At 42.0% G+C, this 20157-nt stretch overlaps 1 protein-coding gene across 1 annotated transcript in view; it reads right to left on the reverse strand.

Annotated features, from left to right (window-relative positions):
• The window catches only part of NAPG (NSF attachment protein gamma), a 172446-nt gene extending 152600 nt beyond the window's left edge, over nt 1–19846 (reverse strand). The window contains exons 1-2 of the mRNA XM_069216481.1: nt 19685–19846; nt 8987–9054 (exon numbers count right to left, since the gene is read on the reverse strand). Of these exons, the coding sequence (XP_069072582.1) occupies nt 8987–9054; nt 19685–19740 (124 nt within the window). The 5' untranslated portion in view covers nt 19741–19846. The remainder of the gene's footprint in view (nt 1–8986; nt 9055–19684) is intronic.
• Nucleotides 19847–20157: the final 311 nt, after the last annotated feature.

Raw genomic sequence — 20157 nt, forward strand, 5'->3', positions numbered from 1 at the left:
AATTAAACTTTTGGCAAGCTTAAGCTGACGGTTCAGTCTAAAGCACTGACTTCAACATGGTGGTAGAACTGGTTACTTGATAACCATATTCTGCTTCTTGTAAGCCTAACAGTAGTGAGGGAAATCTGTCGGGAAAGAGAAGACATGCTGAGGACTCTCTGGGGGGCAGTCTTCTCACCAGGCCTCTGCAGCTGCAGAGGTTGTCAACCCCACAGCATGTGGAGATGTTGCAGCAAATGATTAATAAGACTGTGGAGATACAGAGAGTCCTTCAGCACCTAAAATGGAACCCTCACCTAAGGAAGATAACACTGGTATTCTGATGAAGAGGTGGACGAAAGAGGCAAATATGACAGGGGGTCAAGATACATCTGAAGTTATTAGACATATCAGGAGTAATGTGTCGCTTTCTAAGTCTTCAACTGCTGAGAAGGATGACTTTTGCACAATATAAAAGCAAGGACTCAGGTTAGCTACCTGTTCATAAGGCTATAAGAAAGCTACTATACAGAGAATATGGAGGAATCCTCTGCTGCAAGGGTCCTGGCAAACCAATACATCCTGGAGAGGTTTCAGGAAGAATTTGTGGTGCAAGTTAAAGTGGACACCTTGGTAGCTGGTTTGTCTTCTGAGAGTACTATTAAATCTGAGGATGCGTCTCCTTCAGATGAGTCAGACAAAAAAAGTGGATGGTGCGTATAAACGAGCTTACACAGCGTCAACATTCAAATTAATGAACTGCTGCCTATACAATATATTCAGTTCAGTTATTGGCTGAATGATTTCTATGGCCCAACAGTATGAGGGCGATACTGAAAGACTTTCCATGATTTAGCAGAAAGTAAGATATCTCTTTAGACAGCTTGTGTGCTGCTTCTTCTACCTCCAGATCACCATTTTCCGCAAAGAGACATCTTTGGTTGAGAAACTAGAAGGCAGGCAACTCCCAAAAGTCACTGGTGACTCTCATTCCTTTTAATGAGTGTAAGGTGCTTGATCCATATCTGGAAGACCTTGTTAAAAAGTTAGCAGAGGACAGAAAACTGAGGACTTCTTTTGCAACCTCCCTTCAGAGGCAGACGGTTTGGGTTCTGACTTGCTTTCAGTTCCTACAGAGGAGACAACAAGCCCTTTCGAGGCAAGGTTTGTGGTTTGGGCAGACCATCTTCTGACAAATCCCAGGTCTACTCTGCAGTCAACCCACCACAGCCTTACTCAGACAAATCATGGCTGTCCCATGAGGGTGAAAAGAAGGCTCCTTCACGACTCCCACGTTTGGAGATCTATAATCAAGGGTTTGATGGTTCTTCCTATTGTCTCACAGAGGTACAAAATAGACTTTATCTCAACTCCATAAGATTTTTTTCTGTTGAGATCCTGTTCTTAAATGTCCCCGTCATCATCAGGCTTTGATTTAGGGTGTCTTGGACCTTCAACCAAAAGGATCAATTAACCCTGTTAAGGATGAAAGAGGGCAGGGATGTTACTCTATAATGCTTGTAATCAGAAATGCTCCATGGACGTTCAACCGGACCTGGTCTTAAAGAAAGTAAATCTCTATATCCCTATCAGAGTTTCAAAAGGGTAACCCTCCAGTCGATTATTCCTCTTATTCTGCCTGTGATGTTTCTAGCCTCTTTGGAATTATTAGAGGCCTACCTTCCCAAAAGTTCCTGAAGTTTTCAGTTGAAAATCTGTGTCCTTCCCTAAGGCTTTCATCAGCCCTAAGAAATGTAATGAAAACCTTGGCTCCTCTGGTGGGTAACCTACATGCTTTGGGCATTTTAATTTTTCCATTCCTGTTTGACTGGTAAATTTGTCATTCTCCTTTTTCCAAGATATCAGAAGCAGAATAGCAAGTGTGAGGTGCATTGAAAGAGCACCGATTCCTTCTAATTATGGAGAAATCCCACCTTCAGCCAGTTCTTTATCTGCAGTTCATTGAGGGTCTGTTCCGGACAGATCTTGGTGGGAACAGAAACTGATCTTCCGTCTCCTGTCCATTTTGCAGAGGCATTCAGAAATAGGGAGCGCTTGGTTGGCTGTTCAAGGGGATAAGGCTGCTGTTCTTCATCTAGTTCCTTAAGCTTGTCTCCATGTCTATCTCCTAGCCAACCACCTTCTGGCTCATGAGAACTATAAGGTAGAGGTCTCAATGCCATTTCCAAAAAGCTGCAATGGTGGTTGAATCCTGACAACTTAGGCACTGGGATTTCTTTTTCTCCTCCTCCTTCTTTTGTGTTGACCTCAGATGCCAGCAGTCTGTGGCAGGGAGTCACTTTGGACAATCTATTTGTTCGGGGGGTACGGTTAGAGCAGAAGCTTATAACTTCTTCCAAACAAACTGAAGGAGCTGCCAGCAGTTTTCAAGGCCCAGCTTTCTTTTGCCCCTCATGTACAAAAACAGTTAGTCCACGTTCAAACAGATAATCAGGTAACCAGAGCTTATGTCAGTCATCGGGGGGGGAGGGGGGGGGGGGGTTCAGGGTTTTTCCATTAGCTCTGCAGACACAGGAACTAGGGACGCAGGCAGAGCACAATCTTCTGTCTCTCTCAGCAGTCTATCTTCTAGGTACAGAGAATGGGCTTGCCGACAGTCTGAGTAGAGTATTTCTATCTTCGATGGAGATGTCCTTATCTCCAGTCTATTCAAACTCTGCAGGTGACCCTAGGAGTCACATGGTTAGATCTTTTCACCTCACTGAAAAATGCATTTTTCCAAAGTTCTGGTCTCTCTTTCTGCATCCGGAGGTATGGGCAGTGGATGCAATGAATATAACCAGGCCAAGGGAGCTGTTATTTGCTTTTCTTACAATCATCATACTCAGCAGAATCTTACGGAAGATAGTATCAGATCGGTCAGGTGTGAAGTATTGCTTCTGAACTGGTCTCACCAATCTTCGTTCCCCCTCCTTCTCTAGCTATCAGTGCTTCCGCCCATGTACTTCCAGCCTGTCCATCTCTGAGATTCCCATATCAGTCAGTTAGTTCCAGCAAGCATCTAGCATTGGTGGCTTAGAGACTGAAAGGCTGATGCCTCTGAACTGTATCCCAGACATTGAAGTTCCCATCCAGAACTCCAGAAGGCCTAGAATTCCTAGAGTCTAAAAAAAAAACACTGGATAAACTTACATTTCAGGTGTTTTTCAAGGAATTGTGATGGAAATTCAGTGCAGGAATTTCTCAGACAATTTTTTGTAATAGTCTTAGCTGTCTAGAATTTGTGGAGCCAGTAGTCAGCCAATAGGGATCCAGAGCTGCGCTCTTTTAACAACCCTGCTAATCGTTTTCTGAGGAGTTTTACTTGAGAAGACCAGTAAGTCACTAGCCAGGTCCAACGGAGGATCTTCCTTTGGTTCTCAACTTTCTGAAAGAAAGCCTGTTTGAGCCTCTTGATTGTGTAAGCCAGGGTGTAGGAAAGTCTGCATTTCTGAGGGCATGGGGAACATGAACACCTTTAAGGTGAGCTGATTCAGGGGCCTTGCTTGTCTCTAAGAGCCTAAACACGAGCTAAGCAATCATCAGATATAATGGAAAATATGATACAAACTCTTAAAGATAAAACATGTATTTGTCAACATTTCTCAGTGTCTATATTAAAGACAATATGATTATATCACTACTATTATGTGAGTTACCTAACACAGGTCAGTTTGTCATGCTCTCCTTTGATATGGCTCATATTGTAATTAAGTGTGAAACAAGATCATTATATATTAAACACTTAAGAGATGTTTCTGAAGAGCAACGACCATGAACTGAATGTGCTCTCAAACGTCTTAATAAAAGAAAATGATACACAAACCGACACTCTACACAAATATATGTATATAAATATATATATAGAGATGCGCGTAGTCATGAGAAGTGAACGTATGCTTTTCTCTTTGGAAGAGGGTGAAAGCCTGCAAAGTAGGCGAATTCTGTACAGTGACTAACAGGATCAACTTCCACTTACTAGCTTGTAATGCACAGATTATGAAAAGAAGCCAGACTCCAATCCAGAGATTTAAGAAGGTGTATTTCAACCAAGCAACACCGCATCAGATCAAAGTCAGAAACAGACATCCATTGCCACAGTATGTACAACATATTCAGCTCTGTTGTGATGCAGACAGCTCCTGCAGGGCCCTGGTCTACCACTACCTAAACAATTGGAAGCAGGGAGCACTAAATAGATGAGATGTACTGATTAAAATGACCAGTCCAGGAAGTAAAACAAAGAGTCTGGCTTTTAGCATGCTTCTAGGCTGTCATAGATTTTGATAAATAAAGGATCTGAGAAAGAAGCACATGCTATGCCAACGACCTCACTATCTGGTAAACTAGGGAAGGCTAGAACAGAATATATATATTAGATTTCTATGGTCAACAGACAGATCAGGCTAGCGAGAAAGAAAATGGATTCAACTAAAATAGATGTTTAATTTATATCTGAAACGTGGCTTAGGAAGTCGCCTGGTCCCAAAATCGTTACTGGAGTTCATCTAGGCTACCATATTATCAGACAGGATCTGGATAATCTCGCCAGAGGAGGACTACCAGTTATTTTCTCCACTTGCCTCTAACTGACCTCTATAAATAATCTTACCTTTGTGCTTGCAGAAACACTATTTTTCCAAACAAAGTTATCCCATAATATTTACACTTCTGGCCTTTTTATATTATCATTTATTGGCCTATTGGCCCAGCCATAGACTTCAGCGCTGCACTAGTGAAACACATATGGCTTTTTGTGATCAAATGCTGCCAGGGAGATTCTAATATTTGCCATGAAATAACTGATAATTCAGATACAAGTAGTTTAGGTGATGCACAGATACATTGGTCGTAGCCCAACTCAGTGCTTAATTTGAAATAAAAACACACTGGTGCTAAAAGCCCTCCTCTTAAACATGCAGCTGCTGCAATTAAATGTGGTAACACAAAATACTGCGGCAGCATAATCCTAAAGCCATCTCGGTCCTCTTCAATCCATTTAAAGCCGCTCCCGCCCCTTCAACTCACACTGGCAGCTTTCTGCTTTCTACTTTCGTGACACATTTTTCGTTTTTCTCTTCCTCCGTCTTTCCCATGTGTCTCTTTTGCTCAGATCAAATGCATGAGGCAGAAGAATAAGCGCCGGCCAGCAAAAATAAGTGCTGGTGCTCAGCACCGGAAACAACAAGCACAAATTAAGCACTGGCACAACTAGTCTTTTCTCCAATACACAAGGCAGGGAATATTCTGAAACCTTTTTTTCCTTTGTGCTTAGTGATCACTATAGCATCTCCTGTGGCTTTCCCCTGTACTGAGCATTCTGGAGCCCCTTTTAATACTTTTTCGATCTCTCATTTTTAAGCAAGGCTCACCTCCTCAGGTGTACCAAGCAATTGCGGTCTGAGCTAAAATTAAGAGTTTAACGTAGCCTTGCAATCTTCTTGCTCCAGATACGTCTAGCTTAGACCCAAATGCTAAAACGGAAGAGTTTAATGACTAGATTACAGCTGCATTAGATATACTTGTCTTATGTAAAGAAAGTGTTCCAACTGGAAGATTTGCACTGCTTCACAGGACTGAGAGGACCTTCCTTTAGTTAAATGACTGTTTAGAGCATTAGAAAAACTATGGAAGACAGACTACACTCCAGACCAAACACAGGCACATACAAAAGAATTCAATGCTTATAAAAACTCTCCAGACTATTTTTACTGCAGGACATTTTCATAGAGACATGTTTAAGCCTGTAAATAGCCTTTTCTCTTCCTCATCCGTTACCTCCTCTATTTCTACATGTGCAAAATTACGGGAATCCATCTATACCAATTTCATGGAGAAAATCTTGTATCTATACATATATGAAGTTCTTTAAACAATAAGTATTGAATTAACGGCAGATACTGAGGTATCTTGTACCTTAGTTAGCTGTCAACTACTTTTTCACAATTTGGTCCAGTAAACCTGGATACCACCTAGCATTTGTGCACACTTAAGTTTAGTTCAACTAATGATCCCATATGCTGCAGACATTTTCAGCCTGGTACTATCCTTTTTAGCTCGGCAGCTCCTCATTCTTTGCAAAGCATCTTTAACTTCAGCTTCAATATCTCTTCTCTGGAAAGAAGCAATAGCTGTTCCCTTGCTAAAAAAAAAAGACCCACAGCGCATTTTTCAGTCCTTACCAAATACCATCCCATTTCTCTATTTTTCGATAAGAACTTAGAAAAATTCTAAGCTCTCTGCTTTCATAGAATGCATTGATGTCCAGGATAACACACAAGCTGGCTTCTGCTCTCTGCAGAGCATGGAGGTGACATTCTTAAGGTCACAGATGATATTCGTTTGATGTTGGAAAGTCGAGGGAGTGCAGTGCTAACTCTTTTAGACCTCGGCACTACCTTTGATACTGTTTCCCACTCTGTACTCCATAAAAGACTTTGTTACATCAATGCAGTTCCATCTGAGAAAAAGCAATCAAGTGGCTTGCTTCTTTCTTAAATGATCAATCTCAATCTGTTGTCTTCTCAGCATTACATCCACAATATAGCCTCTATTACACAGAGTATTGCACAGCTTTTCTCTGAGCTTTGCACTTTTTAATGTCTACTATATCCAGCCGGTAGACCTAATTCAGAGGCTTGCTTTGTCTTTCTTGTTCTATGCAATGACACAAAGATTGTTTCCTCTTTTGCACATAGCTACCCTGCTTCCTCCTGCCATTTTCATGCATGCTTAACTGCTGTGGCCTTATAGCTCAGAAAGAACCCACTTAAACAAAATAGAGATAAATTCAAGCTGCCACTTTTTGGGGCGACCATTATATGCCCCCCCTAACCCCTTCTTGGTGACACTCAGAACTGAAAAAGTCCTGATCTCCTGAAGAGTCTGTGTAAAACTAGGAGTAATCCTGGATGCCTCGCTGTCTTTTACAAAACAAATTCACGTTCTTACTTTGCATGCTTCTACTTCTAGGGTAAGTTATCCAAACGATTAGCTTATCAAGCGCAGACTACTGTAACTCTTTATATCATGTGTTGCCCAAAAATCATTACAACATGTAAAATTAAATCAGAATCTTTTGTAAAGACTGATATTTAGCTTTCTTTCACAATGTCCTATTTCTTCTCATCTCAGGGATGTGTATTAGCTGTCTATGAAGCAAAGGCTAAATTAAGGCCTTATATATTATTCACAGAGCCTGCCACAACAGAAGTCCAGCTTCGTTAAGTCTCAAGCGGATGTCATGAACAGCTGAAGTTTCCCAGTTTAAAGTTTCTCGTATTTCCCTACCTTGACACAGGAGGGACAGCCTTCTCATTTGTGACCAGTAAGCTATGACACACTCTTCCACTTCGGTCAGAAAATTATTATTTTAAGTTTTTTGTTTTTTTGGGGGGGGGGAGGGGAGGAGAACAAATGATAAAGAAAAGGCGAAGAGAAGAACAAATGAAAAATAGCATGGAACATGAAAGAGAAAGAATGAGGAAAAAGAAAATAGAGAAGACAAAGAAACAAAGAGAAAGACAGAAAAATGAAAGACAAAGTGAATGAAAAACAAAAAAGAAAAGAACAAGAGAAAGAACAAGGGAAGGGAGAGAGAAAGCAAGAAAAAAAAGAGTGTGTGATAGGAGAAAGAACGTGAGAGAACTGACTTCAACTCTTGTTACGAACTAAGGGAACAGACATGATACCTCCAGAGGCATCATTGAAATTACGGACAAATGATTACAGACATTTATCGAAAATAATGGACTGGTTAAAAAAAAATATATATTTATATAGTGCGGCTTATCACCCGTGAGGGCCTCAAGGCGCTGTCCATGGGCACAGGGAGATTAAGTGATTTGCCCAGAATCACAGGATGTAGCGCTGTCACAGAGGATCGAACCCTGATCTCTAGCTCCCGAGGCGGTTGCTCTGACCGCTGCGCTACATCCTGGTCCATGGTCATGGTCCTGGTCCATGTAAATATTAAAGAGGTGGCCACCCTACTCGGCTACGTTTCCACAGACACAGAAGATCAAACACGGTGGCAGAACTTGTCGGTCTTGCTGTGCATCTCATGTTTCTCCTTAAGAGCAATTAACGGATGACCAGACACTGTTGGGTCTCCAAGGCCTCTTTGTTTTGGTAATTATTTAATTACAGTCATTGAGGTGTTCCTTCTCACTTAAAAATAGTTTTGTTTCTCAAGTCAGGTAAACCAGTAGCAATGTGAACATAAAAAATAGCATCTCCTGGTTTCTCTTACTCTGTTGACCCACCTGGTGAAACAAAACTAAACATATCGGGAGAGGTTCAACACCTTCATCTTCCCTATTAATTAATCAAATGAAGAGGTCTTGGAGCCTGACAGTTTGCTGCTGGGGTTACAGTGCTTCAAGAAGTCGCATTTGATGTACAGCATGGAATAATACACACTTGTTCTGTTAACCACTGTATGATCTTCACTTTCCACTCTGCGGGGATATTGTCCTCTGTGTTCTCGCTCCAAAATCTAGGAAGACTTGGGTGAGGGCAATAAATCCCCTTTCCCTTCTGGTACCTACTCTCACGGTTTGAAGAAACTGTGCTGCATATCCTGAGCAGACCTTTGTGTCTGTAAAATCTGTAGGGCACGCAAAGGGAAGGGTGAGTGTGTGTGGAGCCATCCTTTTGAAAGTACTGACTCTTTAGAGAAAGTGGAAACACAGCAAGGGGACAAAGCTACTTCACTCGGGTTAAAGTATAACATACTAAGAAAGCAAAAATACAGAAAATAAACCGTGCACCCCTATAAAAATAAATCATGACATTAAACAAGACAATATCAAATATATTTTGTCATTGGCCAGCACATGCATTTCAATGATCAAAATAAATTCCCACAGAAAAAGACTCATTTTTATATGCTTTTTACATTCCAACATTCAAAAGGAAACAACTACTTTATCTTGGGCCCATGATACATTGGTTTAATTCTGTCATTTAAAAAACTTCAGAAGGGCGAAATTCTCCAAGCCAATACCTGCTTTGGCATACTCCGAAGCAGCGCCATCATACTCTGGTTTCCACTTTAAAAAACTTGTTTTTAGGCTAAAAATGAAAACAATAAAAATAGCATATTAGGATCAACAAACAAGGACAAGAATCAACATAAGATTAACATGCACTGGGAAAAAAGGCCCTGCGATAGCTGCAAGCCTTTTGGCTTTGTTAATGCTTGTTTTATTTTGTCAGTTTTTTGTAAAACTTTATTGCTTAAGAAATTGCCTGGCTCTCACAGATGTTAAAAAACACACTTCGGCTAAAAGCAAAAATATTTTTTGGTCTCAACAGCCATCATTGCCATTAAACTCCACGGAACTGAAGGAACTTAGTGTACACATGTGTACACCTTGTAAAAGAGCAGAAGACTCTCACTGACAGTAATGTTAGCCGATGGCTGATGAGGGCTAACCCACTTCTATGTGCTGTAATGTGAATGGCAAGATACAATACCACATTTGCAGACTGAATAAGAAATACTCTGGACCATCTACTTTCCATAAGGCACAAACAACCTGGTAAAGCCAATTTCTGCTGCACTCTGTCCGCTTCTTAGTCTGGCTAAGTATGAACAGAGCACGTTAGTGGTGAATGTTGTACTTAATAAATGACACAAGAATGTGTTATGAGGTACATGTAGTAACCTATAATCACGTGACAATGGGATCTCAAATCCTCCCCTTCTTATCATGCGAAAGTATTTTCTAATTTTATGGCAAAACCGGAGGCTCCTATTATGCATTCTTTTCTTACTTTATTACAATAGCAGCAGTCAAGAACTACAGTTCCCAAAAGGCTGAGCAACAGGCTAGCCAATGGGAACAAAACATAGGTATGTACTGCACCAATAGAATGACACCAAGTACCATAGAGTACACCCTTGACTGCAAGCAGCCCTCTTTTCTTGCTTCTCGCAGTCAAGCTAAGTACTCTCATTTTATGCTCTCCAATATTGCATTAACTGTATGTCTATTTTGAAAGTTTCATAGTTAATTCAGTTTTGTCCTGCTTTCTCTGTCGGTTCCAGTGTGTCATACGCTGATTTTACCCCCCACCCCACCCCATTCCTCGCCTCCTACTAAACGACTTAAACAGTCTCTTACTGACGTTTCTGCCATCATGGATTTTGATGGAGTTCCCATGTTTGACCCTACCTTAATCCACCACCCCTATTCCACTGAATGGCTCCCTTCCACTCATGTAGGGGAATATATTTCATCTCGGCTACGTCTTCCTCTGGACAAACAAACCCGAGCAAAGTTAAAATCCGAGTGTCCAAGACCTTCTTTAGCGTCCAACATCAGTGCCACCCCCTCCATACACCAATCTTTAATAACTTTCTTTACAAAGTTCGGCAAGGATCCCCGTAAAGGGATTGATAAAGCATGGACAACCTGTCAGGATAAACTCTTCGACGTGGTGGGTCCCCTTGCTTGTATTTTTGACCTGGCAGAATCGGCCAAATTGGATGATTCACCGATTAACCCATTGGATCTCTCCCTCTGGATCCAAAGAGCCTTTTGCCTTTTGGGAAATGCCAATTCGGCTATTATACACGAGAGGAGAAAAGGTTTACTCCTCAAGTTGGATCCGAAACTGTCCAACCTTGCTTCCCTTGATCCCGGCATCCAAGCTGACGGCAAGCTTTTCGGGGATTCCTTCATTAAGGACCTCAGTCGATATGTTACAAGTTTCTCTTCTATCGACAAAGCACAACAATCCCTAAAGAAGGTATTCAACCAGCGTGTTTTTGCACGGGCCGGTAAAGGCAGGAGCTGCTTTACCGGCCGTACTTACCAAAACCAAGGCACAAGAGGCTCCTACAACGTGCAAGAGTACAAACCTCAATTCTACCCTCAGAGGTCCAGGGGTTTCCGCAACCGCGGGCAACGGTTCTCCAGGGCCAATAATTCCCAAGGTAAGCCTGTGTTCTGGCCTTCCAGGGGGAGGGCGTCTCAAGTATTTCCTCCCAGAATGGCGTCTAATCACCTCAGATCCCTGGGTTCTGGATATCGTCCAAGGTTATCGCAACAAACTTTATTCCCCTCCTTTTCAATCTTTCTTCCCGCGTCCTCCAAATTTTTTCTCATCTAATGTCTTCCCTCATTACCACAGAGGTCCAATCTCTTCTAGTCAAAAACGCTATTCAACCTTCCTTTCCCGATCCATCAGGATTCATGAGCTCCCTGTTTCTTGTTCACAAGAAAAACAAAAAAACTCAGGCCAGTAATCAATCTCAAATCATTCAACCAATTTGTAATATATCGGCATTTCAAGATGGAAACTATTGTCCATCTCAGAGACATCTTACTTCAAAACGACTGGCTTGTGAGATTAGATCTTCAGGACGCCTATCTAACTATTCCAATCCATCCTTCCCACAGAACATTTTTACAATTTCAATGGCGTTTAAAAACTTATCAATTTTCTTCCCTTCCCTTTGGCCTTTCCTCAGCCCCTGGTGTTTCACAAAATTACTGAAAACTGTAGTGGCACATCTCAGATCTCTAGGTATCGGACTCATAATTTATCTGGACGACATCCTTATCATGCACCAGAACGTGTCAACCCTTCGCTCTCACCTTCACCTTCCATCTTCTCTGCTCATCGATCTCGGTTTTCTTATAAACCCGGAAAAGTCCATAGTAGTTGCTTCCCAGCTAATAGAATTCTTAGGTTTCCAAACAGATTCCTCCTCGGCTACCCTCCATCTTCCTCCTTCAAAAGGTTTCTTCTATCAAGAAAGAGCTTTCCCAAACGCTCCAAAAAGATCTAATCTCTCTCAGATCTCTAGCAAGAGTGGTAGGTCTTCTTTCTTCCTCCATTCAGGCCATATTTCCACGTCCTTTTCATTACTGCGCTCTACAGCGACTCAAAATCCAACATCTTCGCAAAGGGCTGGCATTTTCCGATCTCATTGTTCTAGACAAAGAATCCCGGTTAGAAATGCAATGGTGGATATACCATTTAGATGCCTGGAACAGCAGAACCATCTTCCCCTCTGCGCCCGATCTTGTGTTAAAATCAGATGCAAGCATCACGGGCTGGGGCGCCCGCCGTGGCCCAATATCGACTGGTGGCATATGGTGAACAGAGGAGTCCAAATTGCACATAAAATGTTTAGAGATGCTTGCCGGCTCCTTTGGGATCCAGAGTTTCACAAAAAACAAGGCTCAGTGCTCTATCCTGCTTCCCATGGACAACGTTTCTGCGGTCCGGTACATAAATCAACTTGGAGGAACCAGATCGAAGCCTTTGGCCCTTCTAGCAAAAAGCCTTTGGGAATTCTGCCTCTCCCACAAATTTTCTCTTCTTGCAGAATACCTTCTGGGTTCCCACAATTCGATAACAGACTGGCACTCCCGCCATCTCAAGGATACCAGTGACTGGAAACTTCATCCATCTCTTTTTCAAATGCTCCTCAAGAAATGGGGGCCTTTTCACATAGATCTATTTGCCTCTCGACTCAATACTCTTCTTCCACTCTTTTTCAGTTGGCGCCCGGACCCTCGCGCTTTGGCAACAGATGCATTTCTGCAGGATTGGTCCCAATCTCTCAATTATGCTTTCCCTTCATTCTTTCTAATCAACAGAATTTTAGCACAAGTCAGGTGTCTAAAAGCCTCTCTGGTCATTGTGGTTCCCTTCTGGCAGCCCCAAGTTTGGTTTCCTCCCCTTCTCGAACTATCCTCGGACTTCCCGATCCTTCTCCCAGTTTTTCCGTCCCTCCTTCGGGATCCGTCCAGATCTCCCCACAATCTTGTTCTCAACAATTCTTTAACTCTTTCAGCTTGGAGGGTCTCAGGTCGCCTCGACCAACCACTCTTATTTCGGAAGAATCTTCAGAGCTCATTAGTAACGCCTGGGCTCCCGGCACAAAGAAGGCCTATAAATCAGCCTGGTCTCTTTGGACAGGCTGGTGTGTGGGAAAACGTGTTGATCCCTTTTCAGCAGATTTGAACTTAATAATTAACTTCCAGTCTGCCCAAGCCAGTTCTGGTAAATCTTACAGAACTATAAACCTCTACAGATCGGCTATCTCCATGCATCACCGACATATTAATGGCAAACCTGTAGGGGAACACCCTATTATCTGTCGCCGTCTTAAGGGAGTAAAATTATCCAAGCCTCCAGCTTCCAAATACTCTTACCTTTGGGACGTATCTCTAGTTCTCAATTTGTTCCTTACATGGCCGGACAATCCGATCTTTCCCTAAAAATGCTTTCTGCTAAATTAACCATGTTGTTGTGCCTAATTTCCATTAAACGTGTGTCTGATGTTAAATCTTTAGATGTTTTTTCCTGCCAATTCTTGCCCACTGGCGTCCTTTTTCACATTTCAAAACACACAAAAACCAACCTACATTCTGTTTTCTATCCCTTTTTTCCCAACAAACTAAAACTTGTGGGCCTATGTTTAAAAGAATACGAAAAGAGAACTCTCAGCCTCAGAAAGTCCTCTCTCCATCAACTGTTAATTTCCTTTTGTAAACCCCATAAGCCTGTATCCTCCGCCACGTTGGCCCGTTAAGTTAAGTGGGTAATGTCCCTAGCAGGTATCGACGTTGCCATCTTTGGTGCCCATTTCTCCAGAGGAGCCATGGCGTCTAAAGCTTTTTCAATAGGCTCCAGCTTAGAGGACATTCTCAGGTCTGCTGATTGGTCCAATGATAACGTTTTTAAAACGTTCTATTGTAAACCTGTTAAAACTGCAACTTCTTTAGTAATTGATATGCTTTAAACTTGCCTAATATGTATCTTTTTTTCTCCCTCCCAGCGACTCCTGCATTACCTTCTTCATCGGGATGATGCCAACATCCTTTCGGCTTCTACATGGTGTGCCGGACCACAGATTCCTCAGACGTTTTTCCATCACCATTTTGGTCTTCCCCCAAGTTAAGCCTGGATTGTTTCCTGTTTTCAAGACTTTTTTTCCTTAATTCTTGCCGTGGCTATTATTGGATCAATCTTTCCTTTGTTTCATGACTCTATTTGACCTGCTCACTAAAGAAAAGAGGGCTGCTTGCAGTCAAGGGTGTACTCTATGGTACTTGGTGTCATTCTATTGATGCAGTACATACCTATGTTTTGTTCCCATTGGCTACCCTGGTGCTCAGCCTTTTGGGAACTGTAGTTCTTGACTGCTGCTATTGTAATAAAGTAAGAAAAGAATGCATAATACTCGCCTCTGTGTCTTTAATAAAATTAAGACTTTCCTTCATAAATTACTAGGAAAATCTACATTAATTCAGGGGGATGTATTTAGAGATAGGAAAGGGAGAGCCTTGCGTTACAAATACTATTGAGTTCGGAGTTTTCCCTTTCATACTGCGCACAGTGACAAGGAAGATGAACAAAATAAAAAAAGTCTTGATTAGTTATCCGTGATCTTAACCTAGCCCTCTCTTACTAAACACACTTCTTAAAACCTTAACTCCATTTCTGAGAGGTGTTCACATGGATTAGGAAAGGTGACAGGAGTAACCATAAAATTAAAATACTGCCCACCTCTAATTGCACAGAACGAGACCACCCCTCCATGATAGAGGGCCCTTCAATCTTTCATCTTTATAAAATCTATTATTTCATTCTTCAATCTCCTAAATTCATCTTTTCACCCTTCTATGAATAATATGTACATATATCCCTTCTACACACGTCCGTCGGTTTGCCTTATCATTTATCCTGTAACCAATACATCCTGTCACCCTTGTCTGTCCATTCAATCTCCAATCCTTTCATCCTTCCTTCTATTCATCCTTTTCACCCAGCAACATTTCCTTCTGTTGTTCCATTTATCTATCCTTTTACTCTGCCATCAATCCACCCTTTGACAACCTCAGCCCCATTTTTCACCTTTTTGTTATTACTTGTATGTTTTCTTCCATCCTCTCTTCCACTCTTCCTTCTCCCATTTCTTTTTGGCTTTATTTCTACCTATATTTGTTTTCTCCTATCATTACTACTTTCTTACCTTTCTCTCTCCCGTCTGCGATTTATATATTCCTATTTCGCTATCCTTTTTTCCCCATTTTCACTTTTTCTCTTTCCCCTTCCATTTACATAGCTCATTCTGGCTGCCAATCGTCCACATCCCTCACTTTATTTCATTAATATTATTTAGGAAGGTTTTATCTGCAGACCTGCAGGCAAAAGGGACCCAGGCTCAGTGGCAGCCTTCTACAACAGCTATTTGAGTGGAGGTTTCAAGACACCACTGATTCTTGTATTGAACAGAAGGAGAAGTGGCATGGACTCCATGATATGCCCTCCCAACAGAGGGAGAAATTAAGATATAGAAAAGTTGAAGAAGGAAGTAGTAGACTTTCAAGGTTGCAGCTGCATTGACATACCTCATTATAGTTAGCGCTGTGATGAGGGTGAAAGAACCTAGTGAAATTAACATTACTTCTAACACAGACAGCATCAATAATATATTAAGTGGCCCTCCTACATTCTTTCATCAATAGGTCTCATAACACATTCAACAGAATAGCTGAAGGTGTGCACACATTTTTATAGAGCAGAAAACACTTTCTGAACAACACAACCTGCATGTTTCTTGTGACTATTTACATAACTGATGTAAAATGGCAATCTGAACGTATTAAACCTGCATAACGCAAAGCAAGAGTGACCCGAGTTATAGCTTCCAGCACCACCGACAAAACAATAAAACTTTTTATATAGCACTTCATACCACACGTATTAAGTTTCCAAGTGCTATTCACAATTGTAATGATTAAATAATTCAATGTTATCAATTTACCAACCACGGAAGCTTGGAAGGCTGACTCCTTCCGTGGATCCAAACTTGCAACTTTCGGATCAGTGCATTTGTTTGAGGTGACTGTCTACTCACTGGGTCATCATATCAGCAAAACTTTGACACCTGCTTCTTAGAACTATAGTCTTCATATCCTGCCAGTCACGTTTTCATCATCCAACTCTAATCAACTCAGCCCAGTAAGCAGACTTCTACCTACTACACCCAGTGCAGGAATCTGGAACAATTTACTACAGGAACCTATGAATTGAGGGTCAAGGTGTGGCAGCGGGTGGAGACACAAGAGGCGGGGTCATGAAAAGCAGAACCTTAGAGTCAACGTATACTGCAAAAAAAATTAGTAACAAAGACAAACCAACCACAAAATCTGTTCCGGCTAAATTATATAGAAACAAGGTGGTTGCATTTTAAAATATGACGGGTTAAAGCACTTACTGCAGAGATTTTTATGCATCCCGCAATACTGGTAAGATAACTCTGGTGGTTAATGCACTTGCCGGAGAGATTTATTTTTTTGTCTAGTAGCTGTTTTGACACAAAGTAGCATAGAAGGTTAACGTGCCTTCTGTAAAGTACACTAGCTAACATGCATATATATATATATATCACAGATCTGTATTTTACCTACATAGCTCAGTGGGTAATGCCTCTTGTCACAGAGTTATTTTTGTTACTCGCAGTTCATAAGTTGTGATCCTAATAAAGGCACAGTGAACTATCAATCAGCGTCAAGGAGATGCATACAAACTGCAGAGCATGAGGATAGAAACGTATTGTTTTTAATCACAATCATTTCCTATTCTAAAAAGGCGTTCTTTGGGCAGTAACTGAGTCTTATTAGTATAGAGAACACCAACCACTGTGTTAAGCTTAAAATCTTGACTGTGTTTCTCTAGACTGCATCTTTTAACATGTACTGCCTACCAGCATGGATGACTTGTGACGCCTACACCTTGCAACTCTCGTTGTCTTATGTAAAATGCTCTATACTTTGATTTACACATTTGTATAATTTGTGGTCTCTTTATAATGTTTGTGCGCGATGTAAAGCAATCTGACGCCCTACATTGGGATGATTAGCGCTACAAAATAAATTAAAAATGTAATTTGAGTGGTATTTAAATGATTGTTATTGTAATTACATATACAAATTCATCCGACATTCTTACAGTACACGCAAAATCAACAATCGGCCTCCAAATCATAGTTTCTCATAAGTACTTGTTAAGTAACGACAAGTTGTGTGCCTTTGTTTCCCTCCATTATAGTGTAATCTAGTGCATTGAGGGAAGTCACCCAGGTGGCATTAGAGTCTTCTGTAGAACACTCTTTACGTTGAGTGCTCCTGACACCTCCGCCAGGGACTCGGATTCTCCATAGATTTGCTTTGCTGGGTGTGGTCCTGGCCAAACACAGGTTGGCTATACACTGGGCACAATCTATGCCCCCAGCGAGTGGCAGGTGGCTGGCAGATGTCCTGGAGTGGAGCGTAGCAGAGGAGACAGTAAGAGATTTGTTGCTTCTAATAGGCTTGTATTCTAACATAAAACTACTGTGTGCTGAGAAATGCACTATGAACAGAACAATGGCAAAATAAATGTATTTAAACTGTGCCATTTGCTACAAATTTTGAAAATCCTTCTTTGTGGAAATATGCCTAAATATTTTGTCTTTGTTTAGTCCCACTGAGTTAAGATCAATTCAACTGGGCTAGTGCATTTTAGCAAAAACAACAAGTGATGGACGGAATGCTGAACATTGTCAAACACTCACAATGGCAAAATAAATGTATTTAAACTGTGCCATTTGCTACAAATTTTGAAAATCCTTCTTTGTGGAAATATGCCTAAATATTTTGTCTTTGTTTAGTCCCACTGAGTTAAGATCAATTCAACTGGGCTAGTTCATTTTAGCAAAAACAACAAGTGATGGACGGAATGCTGAACATTGTCAAACACTCACCCCCGTCATAGATCTGGGTTTAATCCATCTCTTTTGCTCACCATGCCACCCCAGTTTGGACCCAGCCATATGCAAATCAGTCTTGACCCTGTCCCTCATGGGAACAGTCCAGACCGAACTGCCAAGCCAGGTCCTCACTGGACCGGAAACAAGCATCCTGGGACCGGTTTTGGGGTTTCACCCCTCATCAGCCAGGCTAGCTTGAATCCAGTGGCATGGGAAGCACGGGACCCACGTCTGGGCATACCCTTCCCACTTAGGGTGACAAAGCAAAAACAACAAGTGATGGACGGAATGCTGAACATTGTCAAACACTCACCCCCAGTCCCGTGCTTCCTATGCCACTGGATTCAAGCTAGCCTGGCTGATGAGGGGTGAAACCCCGAAACCGGTCCCAGGATGCTTGTTTCCAGTCCAGGGAAGACCTGGCCTAGCAGTTCGGGCTGGACTGTTCCCATGGGGAACAGGGTCAAGACTGATTTGCATATGGCTGGGTCCAAACTGGAATGGCATGGGCAGCAAAAAAATGATGGATTAAACCCAGATCTGTGACTGGGGATGAATGTTTGACAATGTTCAGCATTCCGTCCATCACTTGTTGTTTTTGCATTTGTCGCCCTAAGTGGGAAGGGTATGCCCAGACGTGGGTCCCGTGCTTCCCATGCCACTGGATTCAAGTTAGCCTGGCTGATGAGGAGTGAAACCCCGAAACCGGTCCCAGGATGCTTGTTTCCAGTCCAGGGAAGACCTGGCCTAGCAGTTCAGGCTGGACTGTTCCCATGGGGAACAGGGTCAAGACTGATTTGCATATGGCTGGGTCCAAACTGGAATGGCATGGGCAGCAAAAAAACGATGGATTAAACCCAGATCTGTGACTGGGGGTGAATGTTTGACAATGTTCAGCATTCCGTTAGAACACACTTTTTGACGTTTATTGTTCCTGAAATTGCAGATCCCACTTGCTCTACTGGCCAAATGAGCATTTAAATACCGTTTTCACTGTTCATTGTGCTAAAATTCCTTGGTGGAGATCCCTTAAACACCACTAAAGCATATGGAATTGAGACTATTGCGATTGGTGAAGCATGCTTTCAAACGCATCAATTGCTGTTTATTGTCCAGAACAATTCTCCCCATATTATTCAGCATACAACAACTGTGAAAAGAGCCCCTACAAGGCATTTTGACCCAGTTTCTGAATATGGCCCTGTGCCCCATAGTTCCAAGTGTTAGCCCTACCCGAAATTTGAGTCTAGTTGTGCCTCTGGTCCCAACTAAAACATGCAGGGGGAAAAAAAGCTTGCAGCAGTGAAAAAGCAGACAATAAAAATAGTGTTTCTGTTTTAGGGGCATGTATGAGATTAAAACATTAACGTATGATGATTCGGTATGCTTTTGAAATGTAAATTTTTCCCTAACAGACTACAAGGCAAGCAATCCAAAGGAGGCTGAATGATACACCCGCCAATGAAACGAAACAAGTGAAATGACAATGTGTTTAGAAACGCAAATTTACACATCAGAGTATACTGCAAGTAATTCCCAGTTTTGCCCAACAAGCTTGTGTGACTAGAGGGATACGCCGACTGGGCTAAATGCATATGTAGAGACGTGCGAAATTAACCAACTCCGAAAATAAGCGCAGGGGATGAAATCACTGCATAATACAAATATAGAAAATGAAAATCTTTGTAGATAATGAAATCACACGGAAGTATATTGTAAATACACCTAGCACGCGCCTTGTAATCCCAGGCAACAGACCACAAGAGATCATGGAGAGGATTGGAGTCTACAAAATATTATTCAACCCGCCACGGGGTTGGAACGGGGGCTCTAACGCAGTCCACGGAAATTAGGGAACATCAGACAGCAGGTAACCATTTACAAGAAGGTTACATTTTGAAATTGAATTTATAATCAAGCTACCATTTCTCTGCTTTGGAGATGTGCTCAAGGGCCTCGTTGATCTTCTGAGCCGCCATGGCAGGTGATCTATTCAGTCACAGAGACCGACCGCCAAGCCGAGAGATGCACCGAAAACACAGCTGACAGCACCGGGGTCTGGATCACCAGCCCCGCCCTCCTACCACTTCTGCGCGTCACTCCACATTGCGCCACCAAAACTGAAAGATGGGAGTCACCCTGTGCAGACAAAGCGAACACGTAGCGGCCATCTTACAGTAGAGCGTATTTTCCTGAAACACAGCTGGTAGTATTTCAAAACCTGTTTACCAGCTTACTATTTTTGCCATTAAAAAGGCAGCGATATTTTTGGTGGAAGGAGGTACTACACATTCGATATGTAGATACAATATCACTTGGTAGTATTATGAAGTGGGCTGAATTATAGCACGTTCTTCTTCCTTATTGACGTGTATTTGCTAATATTATATTTTGCT

The sequence above is a fragment of the Pleurodeles waltl genome, chromosome 2_1 (genome assembly GCF_031143425.1).
Source record: "Pleurodeles waltl isolate 20211129_DDA chromosome 2_1, aPleWal1.hap1.20221129, whole genome shotgun sequence".
Classification (NCBI taxonomy): Eukaryota; Metazoa; Chordata; class Amphibia; order Caudata; family Salamandridae; genus Pleurodeles; species Pleurodeles waltl.